The sequence below is a fragment of the Chiloscyllium plagiosum genome, chromosome 37 (genome assembly GCF_004010195.1).
Source record: "Chiloscyllium plagiosum isolate BGI_BamShark_2017 chromosome 37, ASM401019v2, whole genome shotgun sequence".
NCBI lineage: Eukaryota > Metazoa > Chordata > Chondrichthyes > Orectolobiformes > Hemiscylliidae > Chiloscyllium > Chiloscyllium plagiosum.
Window position 1 is genome coordinate 26,434,137 of NC_057746.1, and position 21,047 is coordinate 26,455,183.

General features: G+C 39.9%; 1 protein-coding gene across 6 annotated transcripts in view; it reads right to left on the bottom strand.

The window, feature by feature from the left end:
* Nucleotides 1-21,047, bottom strand: part of LOC122541410 (protein PRRC2A-like) — a 136,572-nt gene that overhangs the window by 54,130 nt on the left and 61,395 nt on the right. For all 6 annotated transcript variants that reach the window (XM_043678163.1, XM_043678166.1, XM_043678160.1 and 3 more), the window contains 8 exons: nucleotides 18,466-18,586; nucleotides 16,486-16,558; nucleotides 12,100-12,243; nucleotides 8,469-8,707; nucleotides 7,144-7,229; nucleotides 3,613-3,752; nucleotides 1,693-1,783; nucleotides 916-1,111 (listed from right to left, as the gene is read on the bottom strand). In XM_043678163.1, the coding sequence (XP_043534098.1) occupies nucleotides 916-1,111; nucleotides 1,693-1,783; nucleotides 3,613-3,752; nucleotides 7,144-7,229; nucleotides 8,469-8,707; nucleotides 12,100-12,243; nucleotides 16,486-16,558; nucleotides 18,466-18,586 (1,090 nt within the window). The remainder of the gene's footprint in view (nucleotides 1-915; nucleotides 1,112-1,692; nucleotides 1,784-3,612; nucleotides 3,753-7,143; nucleotides 7,230-8,468; nucleotides 8,708-12,099; nucleotides 12,244-16,485; nucleotides 16,559-18,465; nucleotides 18,587-21,047) is intronic.

The following is a 21,047-nucleotide window of genomic DNA, read 5'->3' on the forward strand; positions in this document are numbered from 1 at the left end:
TGGATCCACCTTTTCACCAGTTACCCTCTTGCTCTGAATGTGCATTTTTATACAGCTATTGGAATTTTCCTTATCCTACTCAGCAAGGATATTTCATGGCCCCTTTTAGCCATCCTAATTCATTGTTTAAATGCTTTTTGGTTTCCTTTCAATTCCTCAAGGGCCTTAGATTTCAGATTCCTAAACATTACTTTTTTTTCTCAACTAATGAATTAGCCAACCTAAGTAATGTTAGCAGTAATCTTGAAACCGTAACCTGTGCTTATTTCATAATACACCTCTTACCTAGCAATCCCAGTTCCCTCCAGCTCGCCAGAGCCACACCTGCTCAGCTGTCAAATCTCACCTGGAAAACTGACAATGAAACTCAAGACTACAAAGCTACTTGTAACATGATTCCCTGAGGTGAAAACAGATTTCGTGTCAATCTGGTTTTTACAACCAAATTTGGTTCAGAAATAAAAGTTTTCACGGAAAGATTTTCATGTCCTTCAGCAGCAATCACACCAGCCCAAATGCATTCCCACTACTGTAACTATTCCAACACCTGCGGTTTAATTGGATGCCAAATAGTGTTAACCAGTAGCAGCTTCCCCTTGGAATTTGCAACCTCTTGGAAATTGATCGGCTGACTCAATCTCACTTTGTAGATGAGCCTTTCAGTTTGGTAGTATCTAGTGGCAGAATTCCAAACCCAACATGTTTTCAAAATAAAAAAAAAGGTGCTCCGAAATGAATTGGGAAATCTAAAGTGTCTTCCAAAAAGGGCTTCAACTGTACTTCAAGTTAGTTTGGAAGTAAAAATCCATAGACTATATTAAACCTTTCAACCTTATTTACAGAGATCACGCATCTAGAGAAAACCCACACAGATGAACAAAGTGGTGCATTATATTGATCGTCTTGGTTATGTACCTGGTGATCCACAGCAGGACCCCAGCTTGCAGAAACTCTGGGCGGTTGGGACCCAGGCGGCCCCAGTTCAGTCTGGGCAGAGGTCAGACCTTCACCCCGACCTGCTTTGACAGACAAGTGCTCCTCTGAGGGGGGCTCTTTTTTGTTCTCAGAGGTGCGCAACTCTTGCCGGTCTGGTCGACTTGTCTGCCCATCCCTGCACAGAAGAATAAGATTGTTACTTTCATCTATGCACACAGCAACTTTCTCCACTCTTTGATCAAGGCAACAATAACATCACAAAGAATCATATCAGATGACCACGATACTGGAATGATCATCTCTGACTCAGGAGTCAAACATCAAAATAAAAAAGAACTGCAGTCACTTGGAATGTAATTAGCCATAAAACACATCTAAATGCAAAGGCTCGAGTGTAGAAAAACAGACAATGAAATCACCGATCGTACAAAGTTGTGCTTGAAGAATCAACAAGTGCACCCAAACCAAGAAACGAGTAAATGAAGGTAAGTTGTGTTTGAGAAAATATGACTAATTCAAGTTGTTGGCATGAATTCTCCTCTTTTACTACAACACTACAATGTACCCGGTCCTCTTTAAAGGATTTCTCCTATCAGATTTTTAATGTGGCTAAACCCTATTAAATCACAAGAACACAACTTCAACACAAGACCTCAAAAAACAATAAATGGAAATTAACAATAAAAAAAATTACAAATCTACAAATGCATGCTCTTTTGCAATTCCTAGAATTAACAAAATGATTTTCACACTGACCAGTTTTCAGATTTCCCCTTTTCGGGATCATCGTCATCTTCATCGTCACTGAATTTTAGTTTTTCAGTGTAGTCTATTTCCTCATGTGCTCCTGTAGAAGTAAAGATGCAAAAAGTGGAACAAGCAAAATGGCGAATGCTAGTCTGAATTTCCACTTTCATAATGACGTGTCCCTGGCCCAGATCAAAGAATTTAAAAGGTACAGTCACACATTAGCCACCTACAGTCTAAATAACCTCTACACCCACCTACCCCCCACTCACCACTCTTGGAGGCACACTTGTTCCAATCATTATGATGCATTAACAGTGCAACCACAAGATAAAAGGTTCTCTCTAATTTTCAGATTTGCAATTACTACAAGTATCATTGCTTCCCCATCCCAGAGTCAGATTGCAACTGTCAGTGACTCAGTAGATCCCAGCGACAATGAAATGAATGAAACACAGCTATCAAAGCAAAGCAATCAGCCACATTGTGGAACCGAACAGTTATCTCAGCAAATTCACAGGTAAGTCTATTTGGTGGCATAGTCCATTTAATATTGCCAGTTTGCTCACCGAGCTGGCAGGCTTTTCAGACGTTTCGTCACCATGCTAGGTATCATAATCAGTGAGCCTCCGGTGAAGCATGGTCTCATGTCTCACTCGCTGCTTATGGGTCTTGGTTTGTTGTGGTGAGTGATATCCTTGTTGGTTCTGTTTGAGAGGTTAGTAAATGGGGTCCAAATTGATGTGTTTGTTAATTGAGTTCTGGTTTCAATGCCAGGCCTCTAGGAATTCCCATGCGTGTCTTTGTTTAGCCTATCCCAGGATGGATATATTGTCCCAGTTGAATTGGCGCCCCTTTTTGTCTGCGTGTATGGATACCATTGACTGATATCGTATCTTTTGGTAACTAGTTGGTGCTCATGTATTCTGGTGGCTAGTTTCCTGCCAGTTTGACCAATGTAATGTTTAATGCAGTCCTGACAGAATATTTTGAATATCACATTAGTTTGTGAATTTAAAAGGAATCCATACCCACAACCAGCAGAACAAGTGAGATACACAAAATACCTTGCAAGAACTGCACCAAGCATTACATTGGACAAACTGAGACGAAGAGGGATACCAGGTCGACTGGGACAATACATCAATCTTGGGGCAGGCCAAACAGACACACTCGGGAATTCCTAGAGACCTGGCATTCAAACTGGAAATCCATTAAACAGATTTGGATCCCATTTACCAACCTCTGAAACAAACCAAAAATGATATCACCCACAACAACAAACCAAGACCCATAAACAGTAAGTAGGAAATGACACCGTGCTTCACCGGAGGCTCATTGATGATGTTATCTAGCATGGCGACGAAACGTCTGAGAACAAACAGATCAGCAAGCAAACCAAAAACTTGAACTACACAATCTTCTCCAAAATCTCAAACAGTCCATTTGAAATTTGTTGCATGTCAGCAAGTGAGCCACGCATCCAGTCTCTAACATCAAGAGAAATTTGCTACTTCACTTCTGGACCAATAAAAGATGCAAGCCCAAACTCTAAAACAGTAGGCAGAAGGAAGAGGGGTAAAGAAAGGTTACTTGAGATTGGAAAAAGTACATAAAAATAGGACAATTTGGGAGTTGGGGGACAAGGAGGGCAAAGACACCAAGATCAGAGACACAACACAATGACTGGTAAAATGACAAGTAATTTTTGGTTGGCACTGTAATAAAGATTTTTCCAGCACTCTACAATAATAAAGTTATGCCGCTACCTCAGTGGCATGGCCCAAGTGTGTATAAGTTTAAAAATATTGAGCACACAATTTTAAAACACTGCTTGCTTGAAACAAATTTCCATGGACTCTACAGCTGAAGAATTAAATTATTTTTTTTTTAAAAAAAGGGATTTTCTTCCAGCCCTTTGAGATTTACCAGCCCATCCATCATCAGTCTCATTTTCAAGCTCATCAAACTCTTTCAAGTCGTCCTGTTTGAGGATGGAGGGTCTTTTCACTGCTTCGGGCATCCGTGTTGGATGCGGAGGAAGTCGAGGCCCTGGTACACGAGGAAATCTAAGAAGAGATGTACACAAGATACTGGTATTTTATACATAGTAAAGACAAAGTGAAATAAACAATTATGAATTTAGTTCAAATCACAACAGCTATATTCATTATCTTCCGCAAGAAAAGGCTGGCTTCCAGTTCTCTTCCTTCATTTCAATTGGTGCCTGATGCCAGAATATAGTGCCCAAGTACCACAGTCTATTACATTTCCAGTAACTTACTGTAATGATGGTTCCCCAATTTTAACTGTCCCATCATTTGAAAGTTATGCATTCAGAGATATACAGCACGGAAACAGACCCTTCCGTCCAACTCGCCCATGCTGACTAGGTATCCTAAATTAATCTTGCCTCATTTGCCAGCACTTGGCCCATATTCCTCTAAACCATTCCTTGGCATGTACCCATCCAGATACTGTTTAAATGCAGAAATTGTAGCAGCCTCCACCACTTCCTCTGGCAGCTCATTCTGTACACATACACCACCCTCTGTGTGAAAAAGTTGTCCCTTAGGTCCCTGTTAAAATCTTTCACCTTTCACCCCTCTAGTCCTGGACTGCCCCATCTCCGGGAAAAGACATTGGCTATTTACCCCATCCATGCCCTTCGTGATTTTATAAACCTCTATAAAAGCTCCAACGGTCCAAGGGAAACAGTCCCAGCCTGTTCAGCCTCACCCTGTAACACAAACCTTCCAACTCTGGCAATACTCTTGAAAAGAATTCAGAAAAGATTTACAAGTTTCACAACATCTGGGAGACCAGAATCGCACACAGTATTCCAAAAGGTGGCCTAACTAATGTCTTGCACAGCCACAACATGACCTCTCAAAAAACTATTTTATAGTTATCTTGTACTTAAAATTTCAGAGTTTCAAATTCTCATTCTTTGTACTGAAGTTCCTGCCTCATATGAGACAGCACTCTTTTCAAGTTATTCACCTGGGATTTTGATGTTTTGGACCCTTAACTGCTTAGATCCCAAAATCTGGAATTCCATTTACACCTACACCTACCTTGAACATCTACTTCAAATTATTCTTTATGTCATACATCAAAGATTTTGTTCACTGCCCCAATCCCTCATGTACGTGGGTGCCAAACTTGGCATTGATACTGCCGAGAATATTTTCCTTTGTTGAAAGCACTAAGCTTTCTATTCATATGCTTATTTAGTTCCCCTTTGAAAGCCTCTACGAATTCGCTCTGACCACACGTCTGGAGAAAGATACACTCTTACTGCTGTTGTTCTTTAGCTAATCACTACAAATTGGTGGCCCCAACTCTTGGCTCTTCTGCCAGTGGAACACTATCATCTTATACTTTATCTAGACAAGTCATAAGTTTTAACACATACATTCAATTTTCTCTTAACCTTCTCTGCAACAAGCACAACAGGCTCAGCTTCTCCAATCTAACCATGTTACTTAAGCACATCATCCTAAGTACCACTCTTAAATCCACTTTAAAGTCACACTCTTTCTGAAGAGTAGTGCCCAACATTAGACAGTACTCTAGGTCAAACCACAGTATTATAAAAAGGCTAATCCTTACATTTTTTTGCAGGATCTCTGTGGCTAATAGCAAACTTTATCCCCAACTGGCAGAACGCCCAAACCTGCACTACCTCAGGTCCAAACACAACTGTACAAAAAGCAAAGGGTTTCTGACAAATCTCCTCTGGGCTCAGGCAGGTCCCGTCATCCAAATCCCCATCCACCTGACTCAGCCTCTTGACCATCAACCCCCAAGAGAACAGATTTCTGGTGCCTTGGGAAAGCCATCTTTAGCAGTCCCAGAAGACTGGAGAATAGCCAATGCTATTCTTTTAAGAAAGGTAATATGGATAATCCAGGAAATTTTGAATAGTGAACCTTAAACAGAAATTACTGGGAGAACATTAAGGACAACATTTAATCATCTTTGGAAAAGAATGGACTCATTAGGGACAGTCAGCATGGCTTTGTGCACAGGAAGTGTTGTCTCAAATTTGTTTGAATTTTTTTTGAGGAAATGCTCAAGATGATTGAAGGTAGGATAGTAGATGTTATTTACATAGATTTGAAAGATCCCTTATGGTAGGCGTGTCCAGATTAAGTCACATGGGATACACTGGGCATTGGTAAGCTGGATACAAAATTGGTTTGGTTGTAGAAGAGTCAAAAGTTGTGCAGAGGTGTTTTTCTGACTGGTTGTCTGTGACCAGAGGTGTGCCTGTGGGAGCTCTGTTTTTTTGTAATTATTTGGATGAAAATATAAAAGTGTTTGACTAGTAAGCTCACAGGCAGCACAAAAATTGGCAGATTTGTGAATAGTGAGGAAGGTTATCAAAGGATATAGCAGAATATAGATCAATTGGAAAGTTGGGCAGAGAAATGGCAGATGGAGGTTATTCTGCAAGAGAGAGAGATAATGCGTTTTGGGGAGGTCAAATTTAAGTATACAGTAAAATGAAAAGGCCCCAAGCAGCATTGATACACAAGAACTCAAACATTAACTCCCATTTCTCTCCACAGATGCTGCCAAAAAGCAATACTTGTTTTTCTTTAAGATCTGCAGTTTTTTCTAGAAAAACAATTTTTGTTGTAAACTCTATGGTCAAATAAAACAAAATCACTTCGATTTTTCATTTGTTGGAGAGAAGCAGGGGCACAAAGGACAGAAAAACAAAAAGGATGTTTCAACTCGGGCCACTGGATTTATACTATGTCTGAACGCCACTGACTTTAAAGAGAGGAGAAAAATTAACTTCCAGCTTTGCATCCAAACCCATACATTTCCCAACAGGCAAACTCGAGCCACTATATATCCCACACTTTCAAAGAACCCTCAAATTTGTTTTGTTTTGCCTTTTCATTCCCATACACTTGCCCCAATGACTGGCATCTCTTCCACTGTTCTTAACAATAAAGTGATGGTTAAACTAAAAATGAAATACTATTCTTCATGAAAATGCTACAAGCTCAATGTTATAACAATTTGGATTATAAAATCAATGTCGTAATAAGAAGCTGCCAAAACAAGTCATTGGAGAACAAACTTGAAGGCACCTTTCAAGATATCACAAGGGACCAAATGAAGCACTTTTGAAATGCACATGCTCACTACTGTATTGAGAAGCACCCAGAGAAATGAGAAAAATCTAATGACTAATGTTCCATGGTGTTTGAGGGAAATGCCTTGAAGCACTTCACAACATCAAACTATATTTATGCGAGGCATTCAAGTCTCTAGACTGGGATCTGAAAGCAGTAACCTGGTGTCTCAAACACAGGAGTGCTCCTATCAAAGCAAGTCTAATACCAGCATCGAAAAGCATTGAAATTGCAAAGCTTCAATTTTAAGTGCTGACTTTACTTTGCAACTACAAATGAGTAATTTCAGGATAGACTAACTTACTTGCTGGCATCGGGTGGTGGGTATCTGTATGGTCCCTGTGGCCCGTAAGGTGTAGGAAACGGTAAACCACAATATGGGGAATACATCTGAAATTAACAAAATGACAGGGATCAAGAGAAATAGATTAAACACCTATTTGATTTTCAAGCCAATCAGGCTAGATAAAAGACAACTGTTTTTTTTAAAAGCAGTTCAAAGAAAAATATGATGCGTGTGGATAGTCTTTGTTACAGCTCTCAGACATGTCAGAATTCTATAGTCGCATTAAAACTGAAATAGTTGGAGCAACTCCAGCCATTTTTGATTAACAGTGTATAGATTAATTTGTTTGAGCTTTGAAGCATCAATATGATCGAGATGTCAGAACTTTCTGCTCTCCTTTAAACCAGCGCCAGAATATTTAAACCATTCACCTGAAACAACAAAGCATTGCACTTTTCACGAAGCAGCATTCCCTCAATCTCATGCTGATGCATCAGTGTTCAATTTGCAGAGTGAGATTTGAATTCACAACTTTCTAACCTACTGTGAACTGAATCAAGCCAACACACATGGTGATCCAAAACTGCAAGGACTGGCGCTGAAACACAGCACCTAGCCTCACGCCAGCATGCTTAAAATTTTGTTCAGCCACAGATGAGGTACAGACAAACAAAATGTTCACAACCAGCCAAACTGTTCCTTTGTGTGTGGAGCAATGAGAACTGATCACCAGCTCCTCTGACATCTTCCATGGTCCAGTCATAAAATGAAATAATTACAGTCAATATACAACATATGTACACACACATCTGGATAAATTCAACCAGTCTCATTGCTGAGATGTTTTTCACTGGCTGAAACAGTGCACGATGGTAACTCAACTCCTTCAATCCTTCTTTCCAGCAAGGTACAAGCTCAAGTTCAAGTCTAGCATCAAACTTCAACTTCTCCATTTACCCAATGCTTTCCAAGCTTCTTGTTGTCTTTACCTTTATCTCAATGTTTCAATTATACATGATAATGTTTTAGCAATAAGCTCAAGAGCAATAAGGCAACATTATAACTTAAGCTACTAGAATTTAAATTGCGAACTGCCAGCTGCCTCAAGGGTGTCCCTCGTGGTTTACTTATGGCAAAGAGTATAGTTATACCAAATGGTGTTCCTTTTAAACCATCACTTCATCACTTAACTCCACCCCCCCTCCTTTCACTACTGCACAACTGATATGACTGTACTGGGGCGATACCATCTTAGTTTTCAAACAGAATATCATTTTATGTGAACTATGTCAACTGCAAGTTTTCCTATACCCCCCCTCGTCCTCCAATTCTCAATTACTTACGAAAGCTGGCATCATCCCCCTATATGGTGGAGGGTATGGTTGGGGAACTGCCTGCTGTGGTACACCGACCCCTGGTCTAGGTGGTTGTTCGGCCATCCTTACAGTCACCTTCTGGTCGGCTGAGGATGCTATAGAGCTTGCTGCTTCTTCTGGGCTTAGCTCTTTGGTTTCCCCCTCGATCAAAGAGCCACCTGGAGCACCCAAGTTCCGCCCACCACCCTCCCTCCAGCTGGTCACATCTGTGGGTGAAAGCAAAGCAAACAAATGTCATCAAACAGTGCATCTTACTGAATTTTTAGGAAAGACAACATAGTGAGCGCATGATTCAAAAACAAACAGATCCAACTGTCCGGGTGCTCCAAAACACACAAATTTGAAAAGAGTAGGTGGTCACCTGGCCCAAAATGCTACTCTGCCATTAGATAAAAATAAAAGTAATCTGACATGGCCTCAACTCCACTTTCTTGTTGAACCACTAAGCCCTCTGAATTGCTCTTCAATTGGAGCAACTCAGTCTTAAAAAAAATTTCAAAGGCACTGCCTTCTCTGCTCGACAAAGGAAAATACCTCAAGGACCAATAACCTTCAAAAAAAAAAAAGAAAGAAAACCCCTTTTCATTTTCATTTTAAATGAGAGTCTCCCCCAAGGGCAACTTCCTTTTAGCATCACTAAGTCCATTTGTGATTGTGTTTTAATAAGATCATCTTTCATCCTCTTCAACTCCAATGGATACAAATCGACCTTTTCAATGTACCTTGATATCAGGTAGCCCTCAGTAGCAGAGGTTCTGCAATTTTTTTTAATTTTTTTTTTAGGTAATACGCTGCTTCATTATTTTTCTGCAAAATGGACAAATTCATGTTATCCCACATCCTACTCTACCTGCCAATCTTTCACCCATTCAGAATGATCTTAAATTCCTTTTCTATGCTTTATGCCCTTCTTCCAATTCACTTTTTAAAACAAAATCTATTCACGGGTCATCAGCAAAATTAGCAACCATAGTTTGGTCTCGTCATATTATTGGTATTGACCATAAACAATTAAGGCCCAAACATTTAACCTATTTATACTCAATCCATTTCCTGATAGTTATCAAATTCGCTATCTGTGACAATGTAGGAACAGAGGACTTAAGACAAGTAGGAGATTATTCAGCACTTTAAACTCACTTTGCATTTAATAGAACAATGGGTGATCTGATCATGCTCTCAACTACCCTGGACCTCCCTGTCTAACAACAGCTGAACTTAGCCTTATGAAAAATTCAATGACAGTCTCCACGGTTTTCTGGACAAAAAGGAATTCTGCAGAACAAACAATCGCCAAAAAAATTCCAACTGCCATTTTAATTTTAAGACCTCTTACTCTTAAACAGACTTCTTTAGTTCTAGTCTCTTACAAGGGGAAATAGGTCCTCAAAATCTAGCCTGTCAAGTCTCCTCCATCTACATCATAAGTTCTTACTTTGTGTAAATTGAATCTCAATTTTCTTTCTGGAAATGGTCAGTCTGCAATCCCCTAAATTGAACCAATTGTCATTGAATCCTGATCTTAAGGCCATTATCAGTTTTTCAGTACCTCAAAGTTACCATTCTACACGCAGCCCATTACCGAATCAGCAAGTGACTGTTGAGACTATCACAGCTAAGTCCTACAGGGTCAGGAGCGGTAATCTTGGCCAACCCCAGAAGTAACTGAACCATGACCTTTGGTAAGTTTGCTGATCTTTAATCATGTTCTAGGCACCCAGAGAATGCTGATGCTTCCTATTTATCTCTGGCTTGCCACATGAAGCACTCTTTAATAACAGTATCTTTCTTAGTTGCTTAGCTGAACCAGGCAAATGGAGCAACAGAAAGCTTAAAAGCCCTTGTTATCTTTTAGCTTTAGAAGTTGTATCAACAATGTAGCTATATCAATATCTTTTTATTAAGACATAAAGGAAGCCAACAATGGAGAGTGAATGAAATTTGACCTTTTTTAGTATGATTTTCTCTCTCCACTACCCCTATATGACAACAATTTATACACCACATCTGTTATTCAGCTTGACAAACTGTAATTTCAGGTTCTCTAACAATGTCCTTCTCTAAAGATCACAGACCTTGCTTTCAAAGCAGTCATGATTCACTTCTTAAAAAGAGATTCATGTTTAACAAACATCCCTTGAAGCAAAGGCAACCTGACCAGTTTTTCAGATGTACAAGCCAAACGTGACAGCCTTGGTGTGGTCAAATGCAAATAGAGTTCAAAGTCAAAATGATGTCTGAAATAAACAGGACTATCAAAAGCTGCAAAGCAGAAAAATATATTAATAATGCTTTAGTGAAGCTCAGAGCTATGTTCGGATGAAGTGTCTACTCCAAACCTTAAGTTACTCTCACTTGTCAATTTGATTATACTGTGTATTATCAGTTTCCTTCAGAATTCTGGTCTGCAAGGTCTTTTAAAAGTGAAAAAAAATCTATGATGATATGAGTCCTGAAGGGAGGTTACACCCGAAATATCAACTTCTCCACCTCCTCCTGCCTGGCTTGCTGCATTCTTCCAGCCTCATGCATGTTTACTTTGGATTCCAACATCTGCAGTTTTCTTTCTCTCTATTATATGAAGATGGCCAGTTCAGACTGCAGACTATTACAACGTATTATTACCATAAGTATTAAAAAGGTACAGGGTGAAAACATTTAAATAATAACAACCCTCTTAGGTAGATACCCTACTCCTACTTTCCAATGCCAATGAAGGACAGACAATAACAGCCTCACCAGTATCACCCCTATTTCTAAAGATTCCTTCTAAGTAACTCAAGGGTGTCGCAAAATACTGCATTTCTTTTTACAGCCAGATGCTCCAGGAAAATTAACAGAGGAGATGCTAGACTTTTATAATAAAAGCTTCTTTCATTGAATTTTACAGTACAGGAGATGGCCATTCAGTCCACTGCATCTGTATCAGCTCCCAGCTGGTCACTTTCTCTAGCACCATCTGTCTCACACTGTAGGATCAGCCCCAGTCTGTGTATAATTGGATGCCCATATAGAAACAATTGTTTGCACATCTCTGATGCAACACAGTTTAGGAGACTGGTGTTAAAAACAAACCCAACCAGTATTGATCACAAATAAAACCAAAGTAGGCAGACCATTCAGCTCCCTAACGTTTTCCACCACTCGATTATCTGCATCTTTGTTTTATTCACTCACCTTAGGTCCTACAAATCACTGTACCCTTGACTAAAGAACCAGCTCAGTTTTGAAGCTTTAATTGATCCATGAGTCTCAACCACATGGAGGGAGAAAGTCCTAGATTTCAGTTTCCTTCAAAAGGGTTTCGTCCAGGAAAAACAAAAGTGACCCTTTCTGTAATTGCAAGTCTGCCTGAATTGTATATGAAGAAAACGCTGAATTTCATTGTGAGAACACAATTTTTTCTTTTGGTTTCCCAAAACTACCGCACTCATATCATAAAGCAAAGAAACAAAAGACTGATCCTCGGAGAAAGCTCCACTTTGATTCCATGTGATCAACTAGTTTCTTGAAAAAAGATGACAGCTTTAATACAGCCATACTTCAAATTTAGAAAATCCAAAAGCAAAGACATGTGCAATGGAGAAGAAATGCTTACTTTGAGGGCGGAGGCTTGGTCCTGGCCCATACGACTGATCTGCAATGTCCCTTTCTCTGCCAACTTTGTCCTGATCTCCAGCCGCTTGCAGGGTTGGAAATTCCTCGCGAGAGAATGGCGACTGTTGGTTTGATCCCTTTCCACCTGAATGCAAGAGGCGCACATTTTAATAAAATCTATCCAACTGCACATGTGCTTTCCACTTAGACAACTATTAAATGTACCCTTTCAAAGCTTTCCATATAATGATTTCCTTCAAAAGAATCACAATGCTGCTGCACAGGAGGCAACCATTTGGCCCATTACAACATATTTCTTTACTACAGATATCCTAATACTTTCACTTCACTGCTCCTTGCTCCAAGTGTTTGGGAAATTCCTCTCTTCAACTATTTATCCAATTGAGTTTTGAAAAAGTTTGAATATGCTTTCACCACTCTTTCAGGCATGACCAATAAATATCCATATATCATGCTACATTAGTAATTTTCCATAAACGGCAATGAGACAAGCAATTAATCCACTTCTCACTTTACACTTGCAAGGGGAAGAAATATTGCCCACGATACGGGAAAAGCTCTTTGTCCATGGAACAGTGTCAGGGAATCTTTCACACACCCAAAAATAGCAAGGTCATACCTTGTCTTTCGGAAAATCTGCAAGCAAAGACAACCAAACAGTGCAAGAGTCATGCAAACACAGCGTACATCAGCCAAATTGCGCTGCAAGTCTCAATCTTGCACTTCAATGAAGCCAAAGGAGAACAAGCTAAGTAGTCATGTCACAAGCATAAATCACATAGGTCTCAAAAAAAAAACACAAGTACCAGTTTTAAGTCTCAAATAACACTCTGTTAAACATTTGCTTTCTATGTTATCTTTAGTAGTATTAGAAGTTGGAGGCTTCAACCCTGCATTTGATACTTTGAAGTGAACTGGAGCTGGGCAACTTCATATTATTTTGAATACACAGTACCAATGTTGGGGTCAGATCTTAATGTTAGATGGGCTAACAACTTATTTGGAAGCACAAAGCAGGAGCAGCTTTAGGCCATTCAGCCCTGCTCCACCTTTCATTATGATCATTGCTGATCATCCAACACTAATAGCATATTCCTGCTTTTCCATTAAATCCTTTGATCTTAGTCCCAAATGCTATATCCAACTCTTCCTTGAAATCAAATGTTTTCACCTTGACAGTTTTCTACGGTAGCAAATTCCACAGACTCACCACTCCCTGGGAAAGGGTTTGCAAACCATCTCAGTCCTGAACAGTACAGCTCTATCCTTAGACTGACTGTATTTTTCTGGACTGGTGTAGGAGGACTCGCAGAACTCACTGCACGTTCCCGTCTCAAATCTATAGCCAGATAATAATCTGCCTTCTTATTTTCACTAAAGTGGATAACCTCATATATATCTCCATGATGCTGCACCTACCATGCATTCACTCATTTACAAATCACAACGCAATATCTCCGCACTTTCGTCACCCTATCACCCAGCTGTTTCCCCTGCAAACTTGGAGGAGCTATTACATTGAGTTCCCCCAATCATTAATAAATATTGTGAATAGCTGGAGGTCCAGCACTGATCCTTGCCATACCCCATTAGTAACTGCCTTCCATTTGGAAAATGACCAGTTTATTCCTACCCTTTGCTTGTCTGCCTACCAGTTCTCTACCCCTCTCAAACCACTAGACCCATAGTTCTACATACCCATTTTTCTTTGGAAGACTTTGTCAAAAGACTCATGAAAGTCTAAATAAACCATATCCACTGGCTTCCTGAATCAATTCAACTAGTTACATCCTCAGAATTCCACAAGATTTGCCAAGTGTGATTTCGCTTTGGTAAACCCATGATGACTTCTTGATCCTATGATTATTTTCCAAAAGCTCAGCTTCCTAATTCTTTTATAAATAGACAAAACATCAGATTCCACTACCGATGTCAGGTTGTCTATAATTCCCAGTTTGATCTCTCTCTCCCTTCTTAAACGGAGTACTGAAACCTGGAAAATGACCAATGTATTTTTAAGGGGCACTTCAAGTACTCTGGAATGTAGATCACCAAGGCCTGGGGATTGATCAGCCTTGAATCCTATCAATTTCACCAAACCCCTTCCCTACTAATACTCATATCTCCCTCTCCCTAAACCCTGTGCTTCCCAATATTTCTGGTAGGTTATTTGTGCCCTCCTTTAATGAGCGCAGGACCAAAAATATGTACTTAGTTGCCAGCCATTCCTTTGTTCGCCCATACAAGTTCACTTCTGTCTGACTGTAACGACATTTGTCTTCAATCCCTCTCTCCACATACCTAAAGAAACTTTTACTCTCAATTTTTACATTCCCCGCAAGCTAACTTTCCCCCTAATTTTTCCTTTAAAGTACATTGCCCTTAATAGCCGAATTCTGAACTGCTCCAATCTGTTGTTTTTCTTCTGACCAATTGTACGCATATTCCTGGGATTGAATATTACCTCTAATTTCCCTTGTTAGCCAAGCTTGGCTACCTTTCCTGTTTTATTTTTGCTTTACGTAGTAATGAGCAATTGTTGTAGCTCACCAACATGCTCTTAGATCTTGTCACAGAAACAACTAATTTACTCCACCTTGATGGGGAATTCTATATTACAGTTGTCTAATCCTAAAAGGGCCTCAGCAAGATTGTTAATTCTTCCTTTCCCATGACAATTTCCAGTCTAGGATGGGTGTTCTCTAGTTAGCTCCTTAGCATATTTGTCCAGGAATTCCTCTTCTGCTGTATAATTACGAATTTGATTTGGCCAATCTCTATACAGATAAAAGTCACTCAATTACAGATGTGTCTACTGCATGCATCTCTACCTACCTGCTTAACATAGTTTGAGGTGCACATACAACCCCCCCCACTAATAGTTTTTGCCTTTTTTGTTTCTCAAACATAAAAATGCATAAAAATGTGAGGTCACACTTTCCTAATAGATATACTTTCTGAACAAGCCCATGGAACTACATTTATTTTAATGCATAAATAGTTATTAAAGAAACACTCACCTTAACACCAAGTAACATAGCCACTATAATAAAACCAGCCAATCAGGTCACAACACTGACATCACAATAGTATCTCTCATCAGATTATTTCAGGGTTATTATTTCTAGCTTAAAAGAAACATTAAGATGAACAAACTGCATTAAACACTTTCAGTTCTCGAATTGAGCAATACAGTGGCGAAAGACTTCTAGGGCCAAAGTTCACAGCCACCTAACAAACTCTGTACTAGTCTTCTATCTTACTCAAACATAGCCAAGGATAGTGGAAAAGTAGTACAATTGAAGACAGACAAGTTTGGGAAGAAAACAAGAGAACAGCTACGTATTTCACTATCCAAGTGACAAACTGGCAAGAATTCTACTACCAGCCTGTTACTTCAGGATTCTACACAAATGTCTTTTCATCCATCAATAGTGCCTGGTTTAAATTCAAATCCCAATGAAACTACAAGTCCTTCATGAATCTCTCAGTCAATTAGACTGGTTCAAGTACAAATCCTAACCTATTTGCAAATGGACAAAGGCCTGCCACACAACCTGCCGATAGAACAAGGTAACGGGGGGGAGAATGGAGGGAGAATGGAAGAAATTGTCAAAAATTTGGAATATTGCGTAAAATTCTGGTCACCCTGCTCTGGAAGAATATTACTAAACTGGAAAGAGCGAAAAAACATTTACTAGGATATTACTAAGACTGAAAAGGTTTAAATCGATAAGGAGAGGCTGAATAGACTGGGGCTATTTTCCCTGGAGCAGGCTGAGGGGTGACCTTATAGATATTCATAAAAAGATATTTTTTCCACTGGGTAGGAGTGTCAAAAACTAAAGGACATGGATTTAAGGGGAGACAGATTTTAAAAAGGGATTGTAGGAGTAACTTTTTCACACAAAGGATGATGCGTATATGAAATGAATTGCCATAGGAAGTGGTAGTGTCAAGTACAATTACAGCATTTAAGAGACATTTGGACAGGTACATAGCAAGGTTTTAGAGGGATATGGGCCAAGCACAGGCAAATGGGACAAGTTCAGTTTCGGAAATCTGGTCAGCATGGACAAGTTGGGCTGAAGGATCTGTTTCTGTATACCTCTATGACACTGGGAGGGATTCAAAAAAAAAAATCACAGACAGAGTTCAACAATGCTAGACAGTGCTGTTGCACAGAAACCAGACACTACCAAATTCAAATGAATTAATAAAATGAGATATTCAATTCTCAAATTACAAGCACCATCATTGGAACATTTAGCACACTGCAACAGATGTACTGCAGGCTATCATGATCACAGCTGAAATGAATTGCTCAGTTTGCAAGCAGCATTTTGACAGGTTGATTTCAACTCACCATCTCCTTGTGCACCATGTGTAACACTCGCCTGTGCCCAGGATTTTGTTCCGCTTTGTGCTGAAGGGGTGGCCTGTAATTAACAGAAATAAATTGGTTGCCAGTTTATTTGATCACCAGAATTTTATTTGGTCAGCAAGTGCTTTTAAGGCACCCTGGAATGGACAAGCTCATTTGCTCACTGACTCTTGGGATAGTTCAGCAGACAGCCAGAGAGTGCAGTTACAAATGTTGTATTGAGACTGCGGCTGGGGAAGAAGCACTTGGGAATTTTACAGCATAGGGAGAACCCTTTAAGTCCATCCTATCTGTACTAGCTCTTTATTCAATTTGTCCAATCCATCAGGTCCCTGTTCAGAAACAAAGTGAAAGCAGCATTAAGCTGTATCTTTTGAAACAGGACAGAAACTCAAGAGAATAATTCCAGCACAGGTGGTCCTTTGGCTTTCAAAACACTTCCACTTGGTGGCACTTCTATCTCTACCATTTCCTTTGGTCGGGAGGGTGGGGGGTGGTGGGTTTGAAGAAGAGACAATTGCTGCATCAATCTATTTCCTTTCGAAAGCCTCAAGTGGCCCTGCATCCACCACACTAAGGCAGTGAACGCAGATCTTAAGCGCTTGCTACTTATGATTGTGTCGTTGCCCTGCCCATTTATTTTCAACCCCATTTTAGTAAAGAGGTGGAGGAGCCGGTGTTGGATTGGGGTGGACAAAAGTTAAAAACAAAATCACAACACTTAGTTTATTTGGAAGCACCAGCTTTCGTAGCACTGCTCCTTTATCAGGTAGTGTCTTATGGCCCTACTCCACAGCTATCCAATGAAGGAGCAGCACTCAAAACTAGTAGCTAGTGCTTCCAAATAAACCTGTTGAACTATGCAACTGGTGCTGTGCGATTTTTAACCTCCTTTTAGTAATAAATAGACTCAACTTTTTAAATTTAGCTTCATATCTGAAACTCCTCATCCTTGCAATTAATCTCATGGATCTTTTTCTGCTCCCACAGCATCCCTCAAAGTGCAACATCCAGAAACAGACAGTATTCAACATCCATTCCAAAGGTAGGTTTTACTGGGCCCAAAATGTTAACTCTGCTTTCTCTACACAGATGCTGTCAGACCTCCCGTTTTTGTTTGTGTTTTGGATTTCCAGCATTTGCAGTTCTTTGGATTTTTTGGGCAACATACTCTAGCTGTGACTGTAAAAAAAAAGTTTAATACATGCTTAACTTCATTACTCACATACTCTGGGCCTTCAATGATAACACCCAAGATGTTCTATGCTTTGTTAACCAATTCTTTAAATCATTCTTGTCACCTTCAATGATTTTATATGTACCCCCAGGTCCCCCTGCTCCTGAAGCTCCTTGCGAACTTGTTATACTGTCTCACCCGGTCACTTCTCTCTTCCATTCATCTGCCACTTGCCTCCTCATTGATCAACCCATGTGGTCATAAGTTTCTACACCTTTTCGTGAACAAGGGTGTACATTTGTGAATTCTGTACTTCTCTGGCACTCAGCCTGAGTTTCAGGAAGACTGATAAAATTATGATTCGCGCCTCCACAATTGAGACACAGATTCCTCAGTCAAACTTGTCTGCATCTGGTCTTGTGCCAAATATTGACCAGCAAAGCAGAGCTACAATTCTTTGAGTCATCCAAACCATTTCAAAGTGGAGGAAAAAAAAATTTCAATTCAACACTTCATCCAAAGGACGCTGGCCCCTCCTCAATGATAGAAGGCATTCCTGTACTTCAGTGCGTCAGTCTAGGCTGGGCTTGAATCAGTAATCACCCAATCCACAAACCAACCTCAATTATTTTGGGGTTAGAGACAAGCAGGGAGGAAGAAAGGAAGAATGAGAAGAGCAGGGGAAGGGGAGCATCACTGACGTATTGCAAAGTAAAAATACTAACATATGCTACCAACAATCTCAACAACAACCACAAACTAACAAAATCACAAGCACTGCCCACCTCCTGTGGAGTTGCTACCACTGCTGTTGCTGCTGCTGGACGTTTCGGCTGACTGGAGCCAGACGTCTGTGAAGCCGGCGGCAGCTGCGATTCCGGCTGCTGAGCTGTCGATGCATCGGTACTGAAATTAACGAAGGACAATGTTGAAATGCTGAATACAGGTTTGCACCCACCACAAACTTTATCACTCAAAATCATACAAGAAGGAGAAAAAGAAAATATACCTGTTAAAAAGGGAGAACAGGCAAAGGTCTAAATTATGGATTACGAAAGATCGAATACAAACTCAAATATGTACTTAACACTGAGAATGCAGTCCTGACCACTACATGAATGAGCAATGAAAAAAATGAGTCAGGAGCAGATATGCAGTCAGAGGAGATGTGTGTTAGTTAGGAGGACAGACTGTAAGCTATTTCTAAAACCCTTGCTGAGAGCAGCATTGACCTAATCAGTGTCAAGGATGGTGATGAACCAGTAGACCAGGTTCAGACAGATGATTTCACATAATTGCAGAAAGTCTGGACACAGGGCAAGGGGCTCTTAAGCAGTCAAGTATACTAAATGTCTGAAAGAGTCGGACTCACCCTCACTGCAGTTGTGGCCAGCTTTTGCTGTATACAATGACACTGAGGAAGAGTCATTCATGTCCCTTTGTTTGAGCAGAAACATCAAAGCTTCTGGCTCTTTATACCTTCGGAGTGGCAGCAGCAACAGCAACACCCACAAGGGACATACCTTGATGTTTAGTTTTGAAATGATAAGGTTTCATGGAATGCACATAGTGCTCACCCCATTGCCTGGAGATGGCATAGTTGATTGGATGTCAATGTATAAAACTGGAGCACGAAGTAGGATGGGTACAATTTGGGCTGCAAAGTTGACATTATGAAGTTGGAAATAGGCAGTCTTAAGGATGGCTGGAAGGAGGGGAGGACAAAAGCTCATCTGAGGATCAAATGCGCCACCCAGGTTTCAAACGATTGGCAATGTTGCCAGAGAGACTGAGAAGAGTTGATAGTTGGGAAACAAAAATAAACCACAGGACAGGTTCACATATTGGGAAGATGCAGATGGTATTGTCCTGCCAACAAGTGAAGACTGTTGCAACACGGGTAAACACTCCTGCTCAATTTAAACGCAATACAAGATTTATCTCGTACAGTAATCTCTGAAAATCCAAGAGGCCAAGAACTATTTAAAGTAAAAATTAACAGCTTTATTTCTTAAAGTACAACAGAGAACAATTAACAACTATTTATAAAAAGTCCTTGCTCTAACCTAACTTTTACTTTCCCTCCTATAATACTAGTCCAATAAAAGTCCTGATTAAGATTTACCGAAAGATTCAAATTTCAAAACCAGCCAGCTGTCAAATCTTTTCTTTGCAGATTTGCTTTCCAAGTCAGTGTCAACATTCTTCTGTGAAAACTCCTTCTCGAAACAGGTACCTGTCAATTTGACCAGCAGTCTACATGTGTTGGTCTTTTGGCAGTTCTCTCCCAACTGTTTGATTTTTCCCAGTCTTATACCCCCCACAGCATCAGATTGTCTCATTGGCTTGTAATATTGTCAATATGCTAAATTCAAACTAGATTGGAATTGGTTTTTTTGGGCAGAATTTAAACAGATTGGCCCAATGCAAATTGATTTTTGTTCTCTCCAGGCAACCAGCTACTGGACCAAAAAGGTTACATGATAACTTTGCACTGTCAGGTAGTTCTGCTAGCTTTTAACTTTCTAAGAAGGTACAGTACACCCACATCTTCATAACAAGATTTTGAAAAAGGAGGAGTTTTTTCAACCCCCACTCCCCCCAAAAAGATAAATTTATTGGCAATTGAACTGCTTCACAAAGACCTGGCATGAACACTGTGCTTGGATCGTCTTCTTCGATATTCACATGACGATCAGACTAGTCCATTAGTTGCAGGTCAAACTTGGAGCTCAAGAGTACTGCTGTGGGAAAGGACGATTCAGGCTCAGTAAGAGAAGGGTGTTTGCAAAGAATCAATTCAGTTTGAAGAGATTTAATTTTAAAGAGCAAATCAAAGAGCATATATTACTGTTTTTAAAAGAACACTGATCATGCAGGCAGAGTTGATGGTGACAGTTTCAAATTTAAGACAAATCATTTTATATAATTTTCCTTCTTAAATTTTTGTGATCATGCCCTTTTCACTTCAATCCCAACAAAATAACCAAGTTCAGCCACGTCACTGCGCTGAAAATATTAATTTTTTAAAATTCTGGATTTTAAACTGGTGATACATAGATGGTAGTTTATAACTTTTAAATCCCTTCACAAAAATAGCTCAGTCATAGTACCACAGGGAATAGAACCATAAAGTGGAGCAGGTGGCTGCAAGGACAGTAACATGTTAAATGGAAAAGTTCTTGTACGAGAAGAGAGACTATTAGCTGAAAATCGAGGATGAACTAGTTTTAAAAAAAAAGTTCAAACACTTATGCTGGGATCAGATTGTCCAGTAGCAATATCAGCTGGTATCATAACAAGCACCACTATGGCAAATCTTGATTAAACTAAGAAACAACAAAAGATTCAAATTATACCAGAGTGG